The sequence below is a fragment of the Triticum dicoccoides genome, chromosome 1B (assembly GCF_002162155.2).
Source record: "Triticum dicoccoides isolate Atlit2015 ecotype Zavitan chromosome 1B, WEW_v2.0, whole genome shotgun sequence".
NCBI lineage: Eukaryota > Viridiplantae > Streptophyta > Magnoliopsida > Poales > Poaceae > Triticum > Triticum dicoccoides.
In genome coordinates, this window is record NC_041381.1 from 365800893 (window position 1) to 365824175 (window position 23283).

Consider the following 23283-nt stretch of genomic DNA (forward strand, 5'->3'; position numbering starts at 1 on the left):
GGTTAGGCGAACCTGTACAACGTGACACACTTATGTTCCCTTTGCCACACGATATATGTTGTCGGGCTCAAGGCGAGATTGTCATCCTTGTGCTAGCCCGACCTCTTTCTCGTTCCAGTGATACCGACCACAAACCGGATTATCTCATAATCCTTGTCGCATGGCCATGCTTATCCTTGTCGGATCACTCGAGGGCCCCAGAGTATATCTCTCCTTATCGGAGGGGCAAATCCCATCTTGCTCGACCATGTCTCGCGGCATGGGACTGGATAAACCCAAAACCTACCTTTGTAACTACCCAGTCACGGAGTAGCGTTTGGTCGGCCCAAAACAAGTCTGTCACCATCCCGAATACATGTGTCAGCTCAGGTCTTAGGAAATAGAACGTATGTTGTACTAGAGACTCACAGATGACATATCGATGCGTCTCATAGTTGGGTCTGTCCGACTCGAACCTTATCTCGACTCGGATCCGACTACGTCGAATCCGACCAGACCTTTCCAAGTCCATATTATCTGGTTAGCATCGAATGCTCCATGGCTAGTGAGACCAAGCCATCGACCGTGTCATATGCTAGTCTAGTCGGCTGCGCGTCCACACAGCCCTTTCGACTAGGGACCTTTTAGGACAGTCATCATACAATGCATATTCCCACAAACAAGTCACGTACTTGCTGATACACATCATTGATAATGTCCAAGGACTATCTTTATTCATAAACACATAGGAAATATCATCATACATGATTGCCTCTAGGGCATATCTCCAACAGCATGCCCGTTGACTAAGCCTCTTCCGCGAGCAAAACATGATCAACACCAAGACTCCATGGGTGTTAGATTCATTACAATGTAATCTAGATTATTGACTCTAATGTAAGAGGGAGACTGATGGAAATATGACATAGAGGCAATAATAAATTTGTTATTATTATATGTCCTTATTCATGATAAAGGTTTGTTATTCATGCTAGAATTTTATTGATCGGAAACTTAAATACATGTGTGGATACATAAAGAAATATCGTGTCCCTAGTAAGCCTCTACTAAGACTAGCTCGTTGATCAAAGATGGTTAAGGTTTCCTAACCATAGACATGTGTTGTCACTTGATAACGGGATCACATCATTAGGAGAATGATGTGATGGAGACCCACTCGTTAGCTTAGCATATGTCAAATACATATTCCTTCGACTATGAGATAATGCAACACCCGGATACCGGAGGAATACCTTGTATGATATCAAACGTCACAATGTAATTGGGTGATCATAAAGATGCTCTACAGGTATCTTCGAAGGTATCTGTTGAGTTGGCATGGATCGAGATTAGGATTTGTCACTCTGTGTATCGGAGAGGTATCTCTGGGCCCTCTCGGTAATACACATCACAAAAAGCTTGCAAGCAAAGTGACTAAGGAGTTAGTTACGATATGGTATATTACAAAACGACTAAAGAGACTTGCCGGTAACGAGATTGAACTAGGTATGAAGATACCAACGATCGAATCTCGGGCAAGTAACATACCGACAAACAAAGGGAATTAAGTATGTTGTCATAAAGGTTCGACCGATAAAGATCTTCGTAGAATATGTAGGAACCAATATCGACATCCAGGTCCCGCTGTTGGTTATTGATCGGAGAAGCGTCTAGGTCATGTCTACATCTTTCTCGAACCCGTAGGGTCCGCAGGCTTAACATCCGTTGACGATATAGTATTATATGAGTTATGTATGCTGGTGACCGAATGTTGTTCGGAGTCCCGGATGGGATCATGGACATGACGAGGAGCTCCAGAATAGTCCGGAGGTAAAGATTGATATATGGGATAATAGTGTTTGGCTTTTGGAAAGGTTCCGGAATTCACCGGAAGGGGTTTCGGATGTTTGCCGAAACATTCGGGTACGAGAACACTTTATTTGGGCCAAGGGATAAAGCCCACGTGGTTTTTTGGTAAGTGCAAAAGGCAGTTTTGCATAGGCCAGGGGCCAGACGCCGGGGACCCTGGCGTCTGGTCCTGGAGTCCAAGAAGGACTCTTGCCTTTCGGGCAAAACCGACTTTGAGGAGGCTTTTACTCCAAGATTTGACCCCAGGGCTCAACATATAAATAGAGGGGTAGGGCTAGCACACGAGACACATCAAGAATCACCAAGCCGTGTGCCGGCAACCCCGTCCCCTCTAGTTTATCCTCCGTCATAGTTGTTGTTGTGCTTGGCGAAGCCCTGCGAAGATTGTTCTTCACCACCACCGTCACCATGTTGTCGTGCTGCTGGAACTCATCTACTACTTTGCCTCTCTTGCTGGATCGAGAAGGCAAGGACATCATTGAGATGAACGTGTGATGAATGCGGAGGTGTCGTACGTTCGGTACTTGATTGGGATGGATCGTGAAAGTGTATGACTACATCAACCGCATTGATAAACGCTTCCGCTTAGCGATCTTCAAGGGTATGAAGATGCTCTTCCCCTCTCGTAGCTATACATCTCCATGCATAGATCTTGCGTGTGCGTAGAAATTTTTTGTTTTCAATGCAAGTTCCCCAACATGTAGGAATACGTGTGTCGATCAGCCCAGGCCGGACATGACCCAGAAAAGTGTGTCCGGCCGGAGTTAGTCGAGCATGTTGGGTAAATTGGTGCACCCCTACAGGGAAGTATATCTATTCGAATAGTCGTGTCTAGGGTAACGGACGCTCGGAGTTGTATCCCGATCTATTACAACTAGAACTGGATATAGAAGACACTAAATGGATATGATGGCTCCGGGATCGCTTTCTCGCAGGGAGTCGGGAAGGATCTCTGGCCGTTGATACTACAACAAACTTATTACTTATTGATACTACAACAAACTTATTACTTATGATATGTTACTCTACTCTCTTCTGTTGCTGCAAGATGCTATTCTTTGATAGGCTAGGCCTTCCCTTCTATTTTCGCATTTCTGCAGTCTAGTCCAAAGATATAGCCCCATTTCTTTGCTATCGATGCATACTTAGTATAGATCTGATGTAAGTCTTGCGAGTATTTTGGATGAATACTCGCGGTTGCTTTGCTATCTCTTTTCCCCTCTACCCGATTGATGCGATCAGATGACGGAGTCTAGGAGCCAGCTGATCCCGCCGACGACTATTACTACCCCGACGAAGCCTATTATTACGTGGAGACCGCCGATGATCAGGAGTAGTTAGGAGGCTCCCAGGCAGGAGGCATGCGCCTTTTCGGTCCAATTATCTTTGTTTCGCTAGCCTTCCTAAGGCAGACTTGTTTATTTATGTCTGTACTCAGATATTGTTACTTCTGCTGACTCTTATGTATTCGAGTCATCGAGGCGCCTGTCTTGTAATATAAAACTTGTATTATTTTATTTATGTCTATAGTTATGCTGTGATATCTTCTTGTGAGTCTCTGATTTTGATTGTGCGCATTTACTTATATGATTATAGCTAGCCAAATGGGCCGGCCCGGTAGCACATAGGAACGGCACGGCCCAGGCACGGCACGGACCAGGCCTGACACGCGGCACGCCATGGGCCATGCCTGGGCCTAGAGGCTGGGCACGCGGGCTGGCACAGCACGACCCGTTTATTTTTATTATTATTTTTCCAGAATTTTTTTATATATATGACCAAAATTACAATCCAATAGGCCTAAAATGCAGCCCAACAGGCTAAAAACAGATGGACCAGTGTGCTAAACATGCCACAGGCGGGCCGTTTAATAGTTTCTTTTATAAAAAAATCCCAATGAGGATTAGCCTTTGGGTTGGTCTCATTTTCTTTAACAGGTGCCGGTCGGCCGGCTCCCACTGCCCATACAACATGCGTCATCGTTCGTCGATGCCATGCCTTGGCCACTTTATTTTTGTATTTTTTGAGGGGTTGTCCACACTAATCGGCAGTTTGCGCGTCACGGAGAGGACGCCGTTACCTTGCCCGCCCTTGCAGTACGAGCTAAGCCACTAATTAACCTGTGTACTCGATGGTGCTTGAAGGTTGCCTTTTTTACACCAGCGTTTGTCAAAAGGGCCATTGAAGATCGCACGGCCGTTCAGTCAATCATCAGATGGTTAGTTAGCACTTGCAGCAGTACCACGTTGCAGCAACTTGCTTTTGCTGGTTAATTAGGTTGGACGCCCCGTAGGCCGTAGCAGCAGTAAGTGTCTTCCTACCGTCTGAAAGATGAGAACTATGTGACGGCGGAAAGGCACACGTGACTGCGTGAGTCAGGAATCGGGGCAGTGGCTCCGTCTTAATTTTGAACAGACGCTTGGATGGCGATAAGCAAGCGATCGATCCTGCCGTTAAGGCGACGGTTAGAGCGTCAGGATTCTCAAAAAAAGGAAAACGTCAGGTAAGGCATCCAGTTCAGCGGGCCATACGATCGATCACATCCCGTTGATGAGAGATGGTAAGCCATTTATCACCGAAATCATTAATTAAAGAGTACTCCTTGCGGAGATCACTCCAGCTCCCCTATGTTGCGATAAGTGGCGCGCTGCATGTGCGTCACTTGTCGCAACCTGAGAGTTTTCCTTTTTTTCGTAGATCCGTTTATTCAAAATGTTTTGTCTCTTAAATCGTGCATTCAAATCTCGAACTGCTTTCGTCATTGGATTCCTCGCGTCGAGATCTTCAAAACTAGATCCCATGTTGATAGGTTTTGACGAACTTTTTTTTTCACGAAAAAACCGACAAAAAAACCGAACCGAGAACACGGGGTTTTTTTCCTTTCCGAAAGAGGCATGCCCGTGCTTCTGACGAAATAACAATCGTGCCTCTCGCGAAAGGAAAAAAAATAGAAAATGCATTTTTTTTTCTTTTCCGAAAGAGGCACGCCCGTGCCTCTCGCGAAAGCACAAACGTGCCTGTGGCGGAAGCAAAACCTTGCCTCACGTTTTTTTTTCTTTTCCGAAAGAGGCACGCCCGTGCCTCTCGCGAAAGAAAAAAACATAAAACGCGTTTTTTATTCTTTCCGAAAGAGGCACGCCCGTGCCTCTCGCGAAAGCACAACTGTGTCTCTCGCGGAAGCAAAACCGTGCCTCTCGCGAAAGAAAGAAAAAAACAGAAAATATGTTTTTTTTTCGTTTCCAAGAGGCACGGCCGTGCCTCTCGCGAAAGCACAACCGGGCCTCTCGCGAAAACAAAATCATGACTCTCGCGAAAAAAAATGTATTTTTTTGCGCAAAAAAAATATTCTTTTGAAAGAAAAATTGGTCGAAAAGCGAGAAAAGACCGGTAAAAAACTAAAACGTCAAAAAAAACCGAAAAAATCGTTTAAAAAGCCGAAAACACGTGCGTAAAAATAAAAAAAATAAAATCCGGAGGGAGCGCCCAAAGCACGATACGTGGCGAATGGCTATGAGCGCGCCAAGTGGCACTGATCGTTGCGAGGCTCCCGAAGGAGCGCTCGTTAGTTAGTTGCTCCCATTTATCACAGTGGACGCAGTTATGGTCGTGGGCTTTCTTGGGCCGTGCAGCTAAGGTACGGAGCCACTGAACGGGTCGTTAATTAGCGCCGAAAAGCTTGAGTTAACGTTGCTCCCCGCGTGATCTTCTCCAACGACTTGCCTCGTTTCTCGGTTCTCAAGCCTGGAGACTCAAGTCTCAACCCATTCCAACTCACCGCGCACACACGTACTCGTCAGAACAACAGAAGCTCCTCTCCTCTCCTCTCTTCCGTTGCGTCTGCATGCATACTCCACGGCTCGGCTTCCGCGGGCTGCAGCCTGCAGCCATGACCGCCCCCACCGCGCCACCAAGAAAGCTCTCGCCGCCCGCCGCACCGCGAAGAAGGCTATCGCCGCCGACCGCGCCACCAAGAAAGCTATCGCCGCCCGCCGGACGGGCGCGGCCCGTGAACATGAGCCCCCCGCGCCGCGTGCCCCATCCCCATCCCCCACCCCACCATCGGCCGCCGACGCCGACGCCGCAGCGCAGCCACCTCCACGGCCAGCAGCAGCAGCACAAGCAGCAGACCTCCGCGTGGAGCGTCGGCTTCCTGAGCGCCTGGCTCTCGCAGCGCACCCCCGTGCTCGGCCTCCGCGCCTGGGTCCTGGTCGCCGCGGCCGCGGCCGCGGTCGTCCTCGCCGTCCTCGTGCTCACCGTCTGCCTCTGCCGCTGCCGGCGCCGACGCCGGCGATGCCCCCGCGTCGCCCCGAGCCTGCACCACGGAGGCGCGTCCAGGTCCATGAAGCATCACTTGCATCAGGCGATGGCGGACAAGGACATCGTCGAGGAGTCCATCCGCTGGCACCCGCCGCCTCCGTGCGAGCCGCCGTTCCAGCCGCCGATCGAGGTCATCAAGGCGGAGCAGAAGGCCCCGCTGATCACGGTCGAGTCCGCGCGGACTAGCGGCGAGACGGGGACGAGCATCGCCGGGAGCGCGCGCGGGTGGAGCACCGAGAGCGGCGCCAGCGACGCGGGGGCCGACGCGTCGCAGCGCGGCTGGGGCCGCCGGTACACGCGCCGGGAGCTGGAGGAGGCCACCGACGGGTTCGCCGCCCAGAACGTGCTCGGGGAGGGCGGCTACGGGGTGGTCTACAAGGGTGTGCTACGAGACTCCACCCTCGTCGCCATCAAGAATCTGCACAACAACAGGTAATCCTCGTCCCGGTGCTCGAATTTTTCGGTGTCTCACGAGTTTCTCCAATTGAATTTCAGGCAGCACATTGTTCAACCATTCGAATTTGTTGTCATTAGAAACGCGAAATGATGTCCTCCTTTGAATTCGTTACGAGGCAATCCGAAAGCCACACGTCGTTTGTTGATCTAGGTTCCGGGTTAGCTTCGAAATCTGGATTGATTTAAAATGCAGAACTCCCACTAGAACCGCACTCTTCTGTTTTTTGACGCTGAAATTTCACACTGTTTTCCGATATGTGTGTGATCAGGAGAAGTGTTATTTTCTTGTTTAGTTGGGAGCAACAACTTTGTTCGGGGCAGATACCAGATTTGAATTTTCAGTTCACGTGTACTACTCCGCAACCATGGCCAGCAGTAACTGCCTCCAGCGGCCTTCTGGGACCCAAGATGTTCAAATTTCAAAACAGCGATCACCAACTGCTCCGTCCTTGGTTTCAGGGGCCAGGCCGAGAAAGATTTCAAGGTGGAGGTGGCGACGATCGGGCGGGTTCGGCACAAGAACCTGGTCAGTTTGCTCGGCTACTGCAGCGAGGGCGCCTGCAGGTGAGCAATGCAATGCTTAACTGTGCCACATTTCTTCAGTTACCTCTGTTTGTCCTCTGTTCACAACATTGCTTAATTTGATCCATGTCACTGCTTTGGTTGGATGGATAGGATGCTGGTCTATGAGTACATGGAGAACAGTAACCTCGACAAGTGGCTGCACCATGAGGAGGGTGAAATTAGTCAGCTCAACTGGGACACAAGGATGCACATACTTCTCGGAACTGCTAAAGGGTACGGCAATTCTTCAATTTCGTATCATTCAACAAAGCATGGATTAAAAAACCTAAAATTAAAGATGGTCGATTAGGAGTAGAGAAGAAGTATGGTATGTATCTAGACAACAAATTTTATGCACGCACATCACTGCTGCTAGTTGGCATGATTGACAAGTGGTGTGTCACTCTGAAATCTGAATGCTGAAAACAACATCGCCAGTGCTACTCTTGCTTAAACGGCACATATGTCTTGAACATCGAAAGTCTGATACGCGTGCGCAGTGCACACTAGCAAGAACTGATGTGCATCTTTTACCCGAACTTCAGGTTGGCGTACCTTCACGAAGGGCTGGAGCCCAAGATCGTCCACCGAGACGTCAAATCTAGCAACATCCTTCTGGACGGGCAGTGGAACGCCAGGGTGTCGGATTTCGGGCTCGCCAAGCTCCTCTGCTCCGAGGCGTCCTACGTCACCACCCGCGTCATGGGAACCTTCGGGTCAGTCTCTCAACTAAATTTCCATGGCACCGTTACGTAGAGTTCGTTTGCCTGGCCGCAGCTTAGCAATTCGCCTGGTCGCGTTGCCTGCAGGTACGTGGCGCCGGAGTACGCGCGGACCGGGATGCTGAACGAGAGGAGCGACGTGTACAGCTTCGGGGTGCTCGTCATGGAGATGATAACCGGCAGAACTCCGGTGGACTACACCAGGCCCACCGCGGAGGTCAGCTGCCCTCGCCGTCGTTTTCTTTCTTTTCCTACCCGCGCACTTCGATCGGCATGCACTGCCAGTGCACTCTTCTCTAGTGGAAGTGGAACTGAACTTTCCGTGGTGACTCAGGTGAACTTGGTGGAGTGGCTGAAGCGCATGGTGGCGGAGAGGAGGGTGGAGGAGGTGCTGGACCCGACGCTGCCAGAGGCGCCGCCGTCCAAGGTGCTGAAGCGCGCCGTCCTCGCGGCGCTCCGGTGCGTCGACCCCGACGGCGGCCAGCGGCCCACCATGGGGCACGTGGTGCACATGCTCGAGGACGACCTCAGGTTCAGAGACGTACGTCGCCGTTGCCATACACCGCATTGAACTGCAACTGTGTTTTTGGTGTCGTCAAACCGTTTTGCTGCTCCATGCAGGAACTCCAGCTTGCGCGGGGTCTGTCGGCCCACGCTTCGGCGTCGGCGTCGTCGGGGAGCTACGAGCGCGAGGAGTGAACGCCATGGACAAGGACGGACGAATGGCTGTGTTTCCTTCGCGTTCGCGCACCGAATGCTCTTGACAACAAGCTAGTCGATCGGATCTCTTTTCTTCTCCGGTTGTGTTTGTTTGCATGACAGACAGCAATGACTCAATCAAACAGCAGGCATACAGCCGGCGCATAATCAAGGCTAGCAGTAGTACGAGGAGTACTTCGCAACTTTATATGATCGACATAACGGAAGTCCGTCTATGCTTCCCCGGCACTACCTGTGTCACTTTGGTGTCTATGGTTTGCTTTAGTTGTTGAATTTCAGTTGCCATAAGTTTGCGTCGTTGCCATCGCTTAACTTAAGTTCAGCCCGTACGTACGGTAGCACTCGCCATTTCAAGCAGGGCGCAAGAAAGAGATATTTCTTCTGGGGCCGGCCCACGTGCCACCCAACCCAGGAACGCATCGAGAATGCAGTTACGTGCCACCACTGACCACTGCCCATGGCGATAAGGTTATTGCCACGAGAGGGGAGAGCAGCTCGTCGTCTCCTGCAATCCACCGGCGGCGCGCATGGCCGCCTTGCTCCACGTAGCGGCTCTCCAGCCCCCTCACCCCACCCCAAAAACCCATCATCCATGGACGCACAGCCGGGCCACCACGTCCATCCTCTCGGCACCTGACGCAGCCCCGTCGAAGCGACGACGAGCCCCAGCTCGGCGGCTACACGCGGCCGGCAACGGCAGCGGCGTCGGCACGCCAGCCACGGACAGCACAAGCAGCAAGAAGCCGAGCCGCAAGGAGAAGCAGCGGCAGCAGCAGCGGGTGCGGGAGCGGGAGGAGCAGCAGCAGCTGCTGCTCCTGAAGGAGTCGCTCGTGGAGCCCGCCCGCGAGGAGGACGGCGGCGGCCGCGGCGACGACGAGCTGCCGCAGGTGGTGTTCGACCGCATCCTCCGGCGGATCCTGTTCACGGTGGGCGTCCCGATGGCGTCGGGCGTGGCGCTCCTCAACGTGTACGACGCGCTCAAGCGCGGGGGCGGCGCGGAGGTGCCGTCGTGGGTGCAGCTGCTCACCATCCTCCTCTCCTTCGGAACGTCGGCGCTCGGCATCGCCTACGGGACGCTGTCGGCGAGCTGGGACCCGGAGAAAGAAGGCTCGCTGCTCGGCATCGACGAGGCCCGGACCAACTGGCCGGAGCTGTGGAAGGAAGAGATCGAGAAGGATAACAAGTAGTAACTGTAAATAGACTAGATATTTTCTCCACTGGAAATAGCAGTACGCTTGTTGTCGACACTTGATACTCGTACAGGCTACAGCAGTGAAACTATGAAACAATTCGCAGTGGCTTTGCAAGGTCTCTGCAATAGGTAGAATGGCCAAAACTGAACACTTGGCAGCAAAAATGAGAAAACTGAATGAACCCCCAGGCCGGCCAGAATACAACACTGATGAGTCAGTTGCTTTCTGTTCTCCTAAAGCAGATGGATGGGTTATTTTGATCAATCGAGCCACCTGGTGACGCCATCTTCTTCGCTCACCGCTGCGAGGATCTCGATATAGACCTCCAATACAGCCTGCAGACAATTTTAACTACCATCAGGAAACAAGATACTACCAACAGAACTGTTTATTTTCGAGTTAGTCAATGGCAGTGGAAATTTCCTGGTCCAGAACATTAATGGGTCCTGTTTTGTGATAAAAATAAAGATTCGCTATTACCATTGACGGGGACAGGTGTGCATCTTATAACTCTTAAATATTGCTGTCATGTGCATGAAATGGTGATTCATAAATGGGCATACCAAAGGATTTCTGTGGTTGACCAGTTTGCAGCATTCCAGTAAAGACCCTTCCAGCGTCCAGCTCTCCCAAATATCGAAAGCATGACTGGCAAATACGAGCTCCGCCTTCTTATTAACCTAAAAACAAGTTTAAAAGGGAGTTAAACATAGTAAATCGGCAATCTACATAAAGCATTTTACTTTCAATGCTGAAAATTATACAGGGATCGTGGAATGTAAGAACAAATCAGTGATTCTATTGATAAACTCCTCGAAGCTCCTGCAATGGAATCGAGCATGGAGCAAGCACTTCACAACTATTCAAAGTAAATTCTCTAAAAAATAGATCGAACGAAAGAGGAGTACCAGATACACTAGGACTTATTTTAAGCACATCATGGAATTAAGTTGGTAGTTTTCAACCAGAACAAAAAAATGGGACAATGGGTAAAGCATAAAAAATGACGTGACCATAGATGCCATTGCATCTAAAAATTACCAAGAGGTTCATGCACAGAAGAACACCGGTGCATAATCTTTAATTTCACAACTAGTGTTATATTCACCTCTCACCATATCTTCAGAGAACGAGTACTAACTGGAAAGGGTATTATTACCTGCAATAGTTTGCCCCCAGCAACAAAAGATCGCAATCCCATCGTATCCTGAAAGGTGTAAATTCTATCATAAGTACATGTATGTGTAGTTGTACAAAAAAATAAATACATGACAGGTTAGGGAACAGCATAGAGAAAAGAGGGAGAGGGAGAGACAGAGGAAACCCGACTACCACCTTGTTTTTAAATGTGATTAGGAACTGAGAAGCAGGATCCCTCTTTGTAGCATTTGACACAACATCAAGATACCAGCCACCACCAGCAACTCTTTCTCTTGAAACATGAAAACCCAAATTATCTCTTGTCCTTAGGGCAACGACAAAGCCATCTTTAAGCCTCTCAGGAGGCTTTCTACCAAGCCCTGCAGGCAACTTATGTTCAGAAATTATTTCCATTGGAGATTCAGCAGAAGACCTGAGCTTATTTTTGGATTCCTCGGGGGAAGCAAATCGTGAACTGGAACTTAACACTTGGTCCCGGCCACTCATCACAGTATCATCATCTCTTCGTGAAGAATAATTACTTCCACTCTCCACAGTTGACAATTCATCCATTTTCTGTTGTGATCTGCGGCGCGCAGGTCTCTTTTTCCCTTTCTTTCCAAATCTGCTACGCCTTCCTTCCGATCTTAAGCCAATACTTTGGGACTGCCCTGAAGCTTCAGGAACTTCAGGCTTGGAGATGGCTCTTCTCTTGTCACACTCTAGAGTTAGTTGGCTTTCATCTGTCTGTTGTTCACCATCGCAGACCCGCAAAGAGTGTTCATTTGCCTGTTTATATAGCTGATCATCTTCACATCCAACATCACTTATTGCTTCATCTTCATCAGAAATAGCATTGTTTGGAACAATGCCATCAAAGAAAAAGGATTGTAATATTGTGATTGCTTTCTCTCTGATTTCCATCCACACTTCTTCACTGTAGTCTGCACTTCGAGGAAGAATTAACACGTTCGGCATCTCGTGTACCTATTATTGAAAAAAAAACGTAGTTAGTGCTTAACCATTCATTTTCCTTGCGGCAGGACATGCTCTTATCTTGCCGAAGTTCATAGTAGGGTGACCATAGTCCATACGTAGGGCAAAAGAACTAAAGATTGCATCAATTGTGTATCTCTTGGAACCAGTAGGCAGGTCTATTATCTAACTGTATAGTCTATGCCTCTAGAAGAAAGTTTCCTACATATACATCACTTGCACTGTCTTCCCTATCCTCACTGACATATGTGGTTATGTTAACAAGGAGCACCTTCTGCAATTGGTGAACTGGAAACTGTAATACAGTGTCACGACATATCCTAGCAGAACTGAATCTTCCGCATGGGAAAGAAACTGAAACTGAAAGAAGGCTTACTGGAAAGAAACTGAATCTCAAATAAGGCGTACTGAAAAGAAGAACAGACTATTCTATAGGAAGATATTTGGCTGTTTCATTTCAAACAGCCCTTTGGACAAAAATCAATTGTAGCCAGATCTAAGTTTCATCATACCCATGCTTCCATCCATTGTGGACCTTCAGCGCCATCCAATGCACATCCAGCAATAGTGCCATCGAGCAAGAGTTGTTTGAGTGCACAGTCATCTATCAGCTGGCAGCTACTGGTATTGACTATGAAAGCTCCTGCAGGGCTCAAAAGATAGTCAATCAGAGCAAGCTATACTATGAACTAAGAAAACCAGTTAGCCTGTCAAGGCCAAATATAAGGGGAAACAGAAATATGAAAATAGGAAGCAACTATCTTACCAGGTTTTATGTGCTGCAGACGCTCGGCACTAATTATGTTTGTTGTATCATTTGTTAAAGCACAGTGAAGTGAAACAAGGTCACTTGCTGCTAATAAATCATTGAGAGTATCCATTCTTCTAGCAGAAGAAGGAAATACAATGGAAGGCCGCTTTGTTTTGCCCGCACCCTTCACAAAATGTTTAACAGTTGGAAATCAGCGTGGTCCTTTAACTCTGATACATACTTACATGGGGTACAATTTATTGTATGAAGAAACATAACAAAAGCTGAGAAATTCCTTGTGTAGATACTAATTCCGCCATAAAACATAAATTTATGTTCATGTGGTCATACTAACATAAACTACTCGTGAGACAGGTTGTTGTGAAAAACGATAAATTGAGTTTTTAGCTCTAGAGACAAGATCAGATCACTCCTAAAAGGGCATACAGAATATCAACAAAATTCAGACTGTCTGATCATCTTTACTGATTCTTATCGTGAGTTACTTTAGCATACAAAATTATAAATAAAGGAATGCAATGATTTAACTTTAGCATACAAAAATAGGACGATAATCTTACAAGATACACTCATAAGTAACAGCTAGCAGGAGGGTAGAATACACTAAATGCCAGAAATTTGATAACATATATATTATGAAACAAATGCTGGAAGTTAACGAACAATTAGTTACTATGAAGTCTTCAAAACCACCCAAACTAGCAACGAACAAGAACCATAGAACAATGCTAGAGCTAAACATTAACAGAAGAAAAGTAAGCTAACAAAACAATTTAACTGTAAAAACCTAGCAGTGTAGATCAGAGGTTTATAAGCGCAGAAATAGCGGATCCGATACCTCGTAGAGCGGATCGAAGTAGAGCACGCTCATGCGGAAGGCGAGGCTGCGGGTGGCGAGACATCGCGCGGCGGCGTTGACGCCGACGATGCCTAGCACGAGCCCACGGCAGCGCCGCATGCCGCGGCACAGCGGCTGGACGGAGCCGAGCCACCCGGCGGACGGCGTGGAGGAGGACGCGTGCCCGGACAGCAGGTGGGTGCGGCGGAGGAGGCCGAGGAAGAGCGCCATGACGGTGTCCGCGATCTCCTCGGCGCGGTTGGCGTCGACGTGGACGAGACGGAGGCCGAGCTCCGCGGCCGCTGCGGCGTCCGCGGCGCGGTCGGGGGATCCCAAGCAGAGCAGCAGCTGCCACGGCCGGAGCCGGCGCTGCGCGGCGCGCGGGAGGAAGGCGAGAGAGGTGAGGAGCACGGCCGCGGCGGCCTCGACGTGGCCCGAGGCGAGCGCAGAGAGCGGTGCGTGCTCCACGGCCGCCGCGCCGGCCAGCGCGTCCCGCTCCACCGACGGGTCCTCGAGGCAGTTGAGCGTCACCACCAGAGGCTGCCCGCCGCCGCCGGCGGCGGCGGCGGTCGCCGGCACGGAATGGGCCGGGCCGCGCAACATGTTTGGGCCGACTCCGCTGCAGAGTTGCTCGCTTGTCGGATCAGAACGTGGAGCAGAGGACACTCCACTACAGTACTATACAGCAGCGAGGCGCGGTCTCTGGAAGTTTTGGATTTTGGTGCTCCGAGTCGAGAACTCGCGATCTGCACGGCTAAACGGACGAGCAGAGATGGGTGGGGGAATGCGCTTGCTCGTCAACGGTCTGTGCTGTGCACGGGGATCGCTGCTATGAAAAAACTCAATACGCAAGTGACAGCATTGGCCATTCGGGTTGGATAACATGCTTCCACCCCAAAAAAAGGCAGATAATAATGCCGCCGATGGATTCAAGAGTCAAAAGATTTTCGTAGGTTTAGCCTAAAAAAGGATTTCCTTAAGAATTTTGTATATTTGTTGTTTGAGAAAAGTTCAACCTGAATTCGTATGCGAAGTCTGAATCAAACCCTAACCTTAAAATCCCTGAAACTGGCACCCTGTAATCCTGGCCGATCTCCGCCGATTTTCACATAAAGCTCGTTTGGGCTCCAGGATTGCTTACATGGCGCACGTACGAGGGAGAATTCAGCGTTATTCTTGCACTAGAGCTTGATGGTGACATAGTGCTCAACATGGGTCACCTCCTGGTGCTCGACACTTTTATATTGTCGTTGGCAAGAAGCGTGCGGGAAAGGGGGACGGGTAGAGACGCGCTGGTCTGAGCACCTACAGCCCTCAACAGTCGGCATGCTATTGGAGCATGGTGACTGCCCTTCCGTCGGAGTGGGCATTGAGCCAAACACCATGTGTCCCAAATAAACCACCGATCTAGCATTGAGGCATTGAGCTAGTAGTCTTGGCGAAAGACAAGATGGAGAGATAGAATTTGAGGCAATGGCACAACTCTCAAAGCCTACCGATGACTCGAGGGTGGAACCGAGCTGTGAGGTCATCACCGTGAAGCAGCATCACCGTGAAGCTCATCTCCACCTTCTCCCACACTCTCGATGACTCCAGGGTGGAACCGAGTTGCTCATTCATGCTCGGAGGAGTCCAGTGCACCATGACGCTGGAGCAGTTCTGCAGTGCCTTCGGTTTCGAGAACCAAGGAGTTATCAACACCAGGGGCATGCCAGTTGCTGACGCGTAGGGTTCGTGAAAACTGATACGTCTCCAACGTATCTATAATTTTTGTTTGTTCCATGTTGTTATATTATCATTCTTGGATGTTTTACAATCATTTTTTGGGACTAACCTATTGACATAATGCCCAGTGCCAGTTGTTGTTTTTTGCTTGTTTTTTACTTCTCAGAATATCAGTACCAAATGGAGTCCAAACACCGCGAAACTTTTTGGAGAATTTTTATGGACCAGAAGACACCCAGTGGGCCAAAAAAATACCATAGGGGAGGCCCGAGGTGGGCACAACCCACTAGGGCGCGTCTGGGGCCCAGGCACACCCAGGGGGGTTTTGCCCCCCTCGGTAACTGGAACTTGTTGGTGCATGGGTTTCACGTTTCAGCATCACTTTGGTTTGTGCATGGTTGTGAAAAGAAGGCTTTCTATACACTTATATAAACTTCATTGGCGAAAGAAAGAGAAGCTTGCCATGATAAAGCACAGCCTTTCGCACTCCAATAGGCATATATTGTTACAAGGTTATGCCCAAAGGTCTCAAAAACGCCGATGCTACATGCAACATGGCACTCGATACCCATCAAGCGCAGTGTTCAGTAAGTCAAGTCTCTGGCAAGCTTTTTCCGGAGTTCCGGAAGGTGAGATGGGGAGCAGAGGGCCCCTGTCCTCGCCCCGCACCGCCTCTTCGGCCTATAAATTGCCAAATATTTTAGAAACCCAAGGGGAGTCGACTAAAAATAATTTCAGTCGTCGCAAGTTCTAGAACCATGAGATCCAATCTAGACACAATCACGGAGGGGTTCGTCATCCTCATTGGTGCCTCTTCGATGATGCGTGAGTAGTTCATCTTAGACCTACAAGTCCGTAGGCAGTAGCTAGACGACTTCTTATCTCTCTCTCTCTCTCTCTCTCTCTCTCTCTCTTTTGATTCTCAATATAATAGTCTCTTAGAGATCTATTTGATGTAACTTTTTTTTGCGGTGTGTTTATTGGGATCCAATGAATTTTGAGTTTATGATCAGATCTATATCCATGAATATTATTTGATCTTCTTTTGATCTCTTATATGCATGATTATTTATAGCCTCATATTTCTTCTTCGAATCTTGTCATTGTTCTCATTGCATTACTCCGTTTGTCCATGAACTTAATACACTAGATGCATCCTGGATAGCGGTCTATTTGTGGAGTAATAGTAGTAGATGCAGGTAGGAGTCGCTCTACTACTATGCACAGCATGATCCTGATTTCTGTGGTCTCACTGTTTACAAGTTACTAGCAGTTCCTTATTTCTGTTCGCTCAGTGTTTACAAGTTACTTATCAATCACTAGCTAGCCTACTAATACGCTCCTGGCAGTTTTAGTTGCGACGCAAGATTCAAAGGTGTCAGATTTTTGAGTTAAAATGCCTACCTCTAAAGAAACTAACAAGCTGTTCTGAAGAAAATGTCATGCGAATCTGAAGAAACTGCCAGCAAAAACATTCACAAATGTCTTATCTCCCAGCGAACATTCATTAGCTAATGTGATCCTACACGTACACTATCCGACCTACTCGATCCTACACGTACACTATCTGACCTACTCGATCCTACACGAATAAATAGCGGATCACGCACGTACTACCTCCTTTTCGGTTTGCAGGGCTCAATTCAAAAATCTTATCAACCAAGGTAGATGATGAGTGGTGGAATAATTTTTGACAAGAAGGGAGTACCTCATCTGGATGATTCGAGTGCACCCGTTTGACCGTCATGCTGATGTGCAACCCAGCAAGGACGGGACGCAACACTGAAGGGACGGGACGACACATTAGTTTTTTTAGTTTTCCATGATAAGCTGGCGCGCTAAGGCATGCCTCGTTATGCATTGAATTTGGATGACCGTCGCATTTCCTGTGACACGCTGCTTCACCTACATTCCGCCTATAATTACTGGTTCCCGACGTTCTCCGGTATCACCGTTACCCAACTCGCCCTATCGGCTCCCCTCACAACCCCCACCGCCCCGACGCCGCTCGCCACTTGCCCTCGCTCTCGCCACGTCTGTCATGCCCCCGACCGTCCGCAATAGGCGACGCCAGAGGCGCTCACCACCGGAGCTAGTGTTCTGTTATTCACGGGAAGGAAGACGGAGGGAGGAGACATTCTATCGATCTTTAGATGACAATGCGGAGTACGAGGACTTGTTGAAGTGCGACCGCCTGGCGAAGGAGCAGCGTATCGCCGATTGCGCCGCCAGCGGGGCATGGAGCAGCAGCGCACCACCGCTTTGAGTCGCGAGCAAAGTGCCCGCGACTGGGCCAACTACATGGAGGCCGGTGCCCGGCAAATAGCCCTTGATGCTGTCGGGCACGCACGTGTGCGTGATGCTGAATTTTACTACCTGCTCGTCAAGTGGGTTTCCCGCTTAGAAGCCGAAGCTTTGGTGGACGACGCCGGCATGGAAAGGGCCAACGCGTGCGAGCAACGTGCCCTATCGCACCTCCGGCAAGTCCGAGGCAAGGAGGAGGACGTCGATGCCGTCATTTAGCGTGTACCGCAGATGGCGGCCAACATCGTCTAGTTAACTAGGAGTAAGTCAGTACTTGTACACTAGAGTATTAGTGGGAGTAGATAGTTAATTTGGCTATGATGGTTGTCAACGTGGAAGTTCAGTACTCTACATCTGATCAAACTTGTTACTTTGCTTTGAATGTTAAACTTTCCGTGTGAACGTATGGAATGGGCTGTTATTTTTTTATATGGGTTGTATTTGTCCACCACGGGTTTGGAGGCTGACTTGTGGGCCTACTAGGTTGACGCGTACATAATTAGGAGATGATTGTACGTGGAGACGATGACAGCAGGGACCCACCAGGGTCATGGCAGTATGCAAGCAAGTGCCTCCTTATTTCCAGCCAAAAAATGGTTCCTCCTAATGGATTTCTGACATCCGGGTCACATGCCATTGTCAACATAGTCAATAAACGGGAGAATTGCACAACCAACGGCTGACACGAGGAACCCAGTAGCTTGCCTAGTTACTTTTGTTTTTGAGACGGAAGCAGGGTGTCAACTAGGCCGTGCGGGGCACTCTGGCCTGTCTAGCCAGCCTTTTCTTTTATGTTTACCACAAGACTAGTAGTTTTTTTCATTCCAAAAATGGCTAGCCCAGTTTTTTTGTTCTTTTGCAAAATACCGAACCGAGGCCTACTTGCTTTGTCAGTCCTACTGGGCTACAAATCTTTCAAGATGAGAAAATGGGCTATCAGTGATGAGAAACGGGTTGTACATTTTTAAAACACATCAAACTGGCAATTAGTTTAAAAAAATCATTTCAAGATTTTAAATTCCATTGATTTTTATGCATGGACAATTATTTGGATTTTATATTGATATGAATTTATTTCAAATTAGTTTGAATGTGACTCGAAATTTCGGGATTAAAAATAGTTGGGACCGCATGGAAATATGCAAAAATTCGTATAATGTTTTAACCGTGCCCACAATATGGTTGTAATGCTAACAAAAAAGAATATGGTCTCCAAAAAAATCATTAAAAATTAACACATGGACTGTAAATTATTAGAAATTATGCAAGATGGGGTGTATGCTGTTTTCCACGGATTTGAGGCTGACTTGTGCGCCTACTATAGGTTGATGCATACGCTTTCCTAAAAAAGGTTGACACGCACGCAACGCTGTGCAAACTTAGTCAACACGCGAGAGCAGTGACTGTTGGATGTCCATCCAACGGCCGTCGTGCTTCTTCAATCTCTGCTCTTCCTGCTGCAGCCGCTCAAACAAGCGCTGGCGGGACTGCCTGCTCCCTCCTCCCGCGGTCGGCTGTGTTGCCGCGCAGGCCTCACCACCCCACCATACTCCCATCACTGGCCTAGCCATCCCTCTACTCACCCAGACCTCCTGTTATTCTCCAGTGATGACAACCTCACACTGCAGCCGAAGCAGTAAACACTCGTACTCCCTCCGCGTGGTAAACAACTGTCGAGTCTTCCCCGGCTCCTGGTCATTCCCTTCCTAGGCCTCGCCGTCGTCCCCGCCTTGGTCCACTCGACGCGGCGTGCTCAACGTGGTCAAGGAACGACTTCCATCGGAAGAGGACTGTATGTGGAGAGGTTGACAACTGGGTCCACGGGTGCAGCAAGAAAGTGCCTCCTTATTACGCGCAAAATAATAATTTCTCCACCTAACAGTGGGGACCCACCGGAAGGACCTCTATATTTCGTGAAAAAAAACATTCCCATTGCAGACAGCTCAGACCCACCAGCTATATCTCTTCGCACGCAAGTTCCTCCTTATTACACACAAAAAAATGAAGACCCCCACTGCTAGGTGGTACCCACCATATTTGGAGGCTGACTTGTGGGCCTACTAAGTTGACGTGGACACAGGGCTTTGTCAACTTAGTCAACATAAACGATTCTAGCTATAGTGACCATACGATGTCCATCCAACGGCTGTCGCGCTTCTTCAACCTCTGGTCTTCTTGATCCAGCCGCCCAAACCATCGCGGGTTGTGCCGCCTGCTCCTACCTCCCGTGGCCGGCTGTGCTACTGCACAGGCCTCACCGCCCCCTCCTACTCCAATCGTTGGCCAGGCCATCCCTCTAGTCACCCACAACCCCTGTTATTCTGCGGTGGCAGCAGCCTCACACCACAGCCGAACCAGTCAACCCTCGTACTCCTCTCCACGTGGGCATCCACTGTCGTGTCTTCCCCGGATCCGCGTTGTCCTCTTCCTAGGCCTCGCCATCATCCACCACCTCGGTGCTTTCGGCGCGGCATGGTCAATGTGGTCAAGGAACGACTTGCATCGGAATAGTACTGCAAGTGGGGAGGCTGACAGCTAGGTCCACGGCCGCAGCAAGGAAGTGCCTCCTTATTATGCATTAATAATGATTCCTCCACCTGACAGCAGGGACCCACCGGATGATCCATCGTATTTCATGAAAAAGACGTTCCCCCTGACAGCTGGGACCCGCCAGCTACATCTTCGCATGCAAGGAAGTGCGTCCATACTACGAAAAAAAGATGTTGTCGGCGTTCTGGGAACCAGGGTACCCAACCCTGCCTGCCTGCGGCCTATGACGTGGCTTCATCGACGGCCTGGTACGGCCCAACTTCGACTACTGCAAGACAAGACCCTCGCGAGGGGCCATGCCTCACAAGGCGGGCGACATCAAGACCTCCCGAGGGAGCAGCCTCCCTAGGCGGCCTCCTGAGCGGAGCAGAGATTTATATGCAAGACCCAGCCTCACGAGGCTGGAATGACATCAGCCATGACGACCAAGGCCAGGCATGCGCCAGCGGGCGCAGTACAGCAGGTTTCCTATTTGGTGCAAAGGAGGCAAGCGCAGGTGTGGAGTCCTAAGGAATCAATCAATGGTTGCCATTTGCATGCAATGAGACCAAGACCGCCAGAACAGCAGGATGGATGTCATCGCCGAGCCCACCACTACGTCACGCTCAGGGTTTTTGCAGGCGAAGACCACCTTTCGTCAGGATTAGATGTACTTCTTATTCCCCTTCAAATTTGGCTGTTGTGGGATCCCTTCCCGCCTAAGTTTTGGAGGAAGAGGACCAAGGCCACTATAAATAGGGCCTAGCCACCACCGTAGAGAGGGGGTCGGTCGGTCGATCAACTCACTAGGTGATCAGCTCATAGAACCAACAAGAGCTCATCACAAGAACACGCCTCCTGAGGCTGTTCTTCCACTTGTACTAGTTCATCCTTAGCCCCCCACGAGGCCAATCCACCACAAAGCAGGAGTAGGGTATTACACCGCAAGTTAGCCCGAACCTGGGTAAACTGCCATGTCTTTCTCTGTCGTGTTCATCGAGCTAGGTCGTGAGAGCAGCGGATCGGGAGGCTTGAGAGGTTGAGTTCTTCTCACATGCCCCTGATTTCAAACCTTTCTTAGGTATGCGGAGCCCGGAATCCGACATTTGGCGCGCCAGGTAGGGGGCGTCTCGGAGGTCGGCCTCTTCATCAACCACGCTCCGCCCTTGCCGTTCCTCCATGGTGGGCACCGCTCCTTCCGCTGGTCCACCGGGCGCGTTCAGAGGCGCTGTGGGCCTTCGGGCCTTTTCCCCCGCCTTGCGACAGGATCAGTGGCCTCCGAAGTTCAGGTGGGAGCTGCTGCCGTGCTATGACGGCACGGCGGACCCTGCGGGGTTCCTCTAGGCGTACGAGGAGGCCATCTGGGTAGCAGACGGAGACGACAAGGTCATGGCCAACTGGCTCCCCATGGCGCTCACGGGCATGCTACGCACCTGGCTGCTCAACTTACCAGAGTCTTCATTTGCTTTGTGGGAGGAGCTGTGCGGGTTATTCGCCGCACGCTTCACAGTTCTGGCGCACCACGCCATCGCCGCCATCCTCGGTGGGTCGCAGGCGCCAGCTTCAGACCGCCACACCAAGTAGTTCTTCTGTCAGATGGGGGCTCCTCCGTCCCTGCGAGGGGCCCCTCTGGGCTGGGCGACGCCCCGGGCTGACCTCACCTTTGACGCCAGAGATCACCCCAAGACCACGGAGAGCGCATGCGCGTTGCCCATGCTCTGCACCCCCACCATCTACAACATGGCGGTAACCAGGACCCTCATCGATGGCAGCGCCGGCCTCAACGACCTCTCTGTGGAGGCGTTCAGCCTGCTACACATGCCTCACGACCGGCGCCTCCCCACCAAGCCATTCTCCAGAGTGTTCGGCGGCTCCACCTGCCATGTGGGGCAGATCCGTCTCCTCGTCACCTTTGTGACGCGCGACAACTACTACACCGAGCTCATCGACTTCGACGTCGCGCGCATTGGGCTCCCATACAACACCGTCCTCGGGTACTGATACGTCTCCAACATATCTATAATTTTTTATTGTTCCATGCTATTATATTACCCGTTTTGAATGTTTATGGGCTTTACTTTACACTTTTATATCATTTTTGGGACTAACCTACTAACCGGAGGCCCAGCCCGAATTGTTGTTTTTTGCCTATTTCAGTGTTTCGAAGAAAAGGAATATCAAACGAAGTTCAAACGGAATGAAACCTTCGGGAGCGATCTTTTTGGAACAAACGCAATCCATGAGACTTGGAGTGGACGTCAAGAAGCAGCCAAGGTGGCCACGACGCAGGAGGGCATGCCCTAGGGGGTTAGGCGTGCCCCCCACCCTCGTGGGCCCTCGTGGCTCCCCTAACCTACCTCCTTCGCCTATATATATCCACGTACCCCTAAAACATCCATGAGCACCACAAAAAATTATTTCCACCGCCGCAACCTTCTGTATCCGCGAGATCCCATCTTGGAGCCTTCGTCGGTGCTCCGCCGGAGGGGGAATCGACCACAGATGGCCTCTACATCATATCCAAGGCCTCTCCGATGAGTTGTGAGTAGTTTACCACAGACCTTCGGGTCCATAGTTATTAGCTAGATGGCTTCTTCTCTCTCTTTGAATCTCAATACAAAGTTCTCCTTGATCTTCTTGGAGATCTATTCGTTTTGCGGTGTGTTTGTCGAGATCCGATGAATTGTGGGTTTATGATCAAGTTTATCTATGAGAAATATTTGAAACTCCTCTGAATTCTTTTATGTGTGATTGGTTATCTTTGCAAGTCTCTTTGAATTATCAGTTTGGTTTTGGCCTACTAGATTGATCTTTCTTGCAATGGGATAAGTGCTTAGCTTTGGGTTCAATCTTGCGGTGTCCTTTCCCAATGACAGCAGGGGCAGCAAGGCACGTATTGTATTGTTGCCATCGAGGATAAAAAGATGGGGTTTATATCATATTGCTTGAGTTTATCCCTCTACATCATGTCACCTTGCTTAATGCGTTACTCTGTTCTTATGAACTTAATACTCTAGATGCAGGCAGGAGTCGGTCGATGTGTGGAGTAATAGTAGTAGATGCAAAATCGTTTCCATCTACTTGTTGCGGACGTGATGCCTATATGCATGGTCATGCCTAGATAATCTCATAACTATGCACTTTTCTATCAATTGCTCG

General features: G+C 49.7%; 3 protein-coding genes across 3 annotated transcripts; 2 read left to right on the forward strand and 1 right to left on the reverse strand.

Annotated features, from left to right (window-relative positions):
• The first annotated feature begins 5563 nt into the window (after positions 1-5563).
• On the forward strand, positions 5564-8912 carry LOC119335727 (probable serine/threonine-protein kinase At1g01540). The gene is made up of 7 exons (XM_037607820.1): positions 5564-6597; positions 7081-7185; positions 7297-7419; positions 7731-7901; positions 7995-8124; positions 8242-8448; positions 8529-8912. Exons 1-7 carry the CDS (start codon positions 5690-5692, stop codon positions 8604-8606), a joined length of 1722 nt encoding a protein of 573 aa, XP_037463717.1. The 5' UTR covers positions 5564-5689; the 3' UTR covers positions 8607-8912.
• A 108-nt stretch (positions 8913-9020) lies between these two features.
• On the forward strand, positions 9021-9896 carry LOC119335739 (protein PAM68, chloroplastic-like). The gene has a single exon (XM_037607828.1). The coding sequence runs from the start codon at positions 9155-9157 to the stop codon at positions 9812-9814; it is 660 nt and encodes a 219-aa protein (XP_037463725.1). The 5' UTR covers positions 9021-9154; the 3' UTR covers positions 9815-9896.
• LOC119335719 (C-terminal binding protein AN-like) lies at positions 9815-14375 on the reverse strand. Its single transcript, XM_037607814.1, has 7 exons — positions 13567-14375; positions 12723-12891; positions 12469-12599; positions 11156-11947; positions 10980-11027; positions 10384-10500; positions 9815-10155 (listed from the first exon to the last, which is right to left on the reverse strand). The coding sequence occupies exons 1-7, from the start codon at positions 14167-14169 to the stop codon at positions 10081-10083; spliced, it is 1935 nt and encodes a 644-aa protein (XP_037463711.1). The 5' UTR covers positions 14170-14375; the 3' UTR covers positions 9815-10080.
• Between the last annotated feature and the right edge of the window lie 8908 nt (positions 14376-23283).

Coding starts and splice junctions, on each gene's coding strand:
- LOC119335727 (XM_037607820.1), top strand. CDS start 5,690: ATGCATACTCCACGGCTCGGCTTCCGCGGGCTGCAGCCTGCAGCCATG. Junction 8,125..8,241: donor ACACCAGGCCCACCGCGGAG/GTCAGCTGCCCT, acceptor GTGGTGACTCAG/GTGAACTTGGTGGAGTGGCT. Junction 8,449..8,528: donor ACGACCTCAGGTTCAGAGAC/GTACGTCGCCGT, acceptor TGCTCCATGCAG/GAACTCCAGCTTGCGCGGGG.
- LOC119335739 (XM_037607828.1), top strand. CDS start 9,155: ATGGCCGCCTTGCTCCACGTAGCGGCTCTCCAGCCCCCTCACCCCACC.
- LOC119335719 (XM_037607814.1), bottom strand. CDS start 14,169: ATGTTGCGCGGCCCGGCCCATTCCGTGCCGGCGACCGCCGCCGCCGCC. Junction 10,501..10,979: donor CTGGGGGCAAACTATTGCAG/GTAATAATACCC, acceptor ACTTGTTTTTAG/GTTAATAAGAAGGCGGAGCT. Junction 10,156..10,383: donor TCAACCACAGAAATCCTTTG/GTATGCCCATTT, acceptor AATTGTCTGCAG/GCTGTATTGGAGGTCTATAT.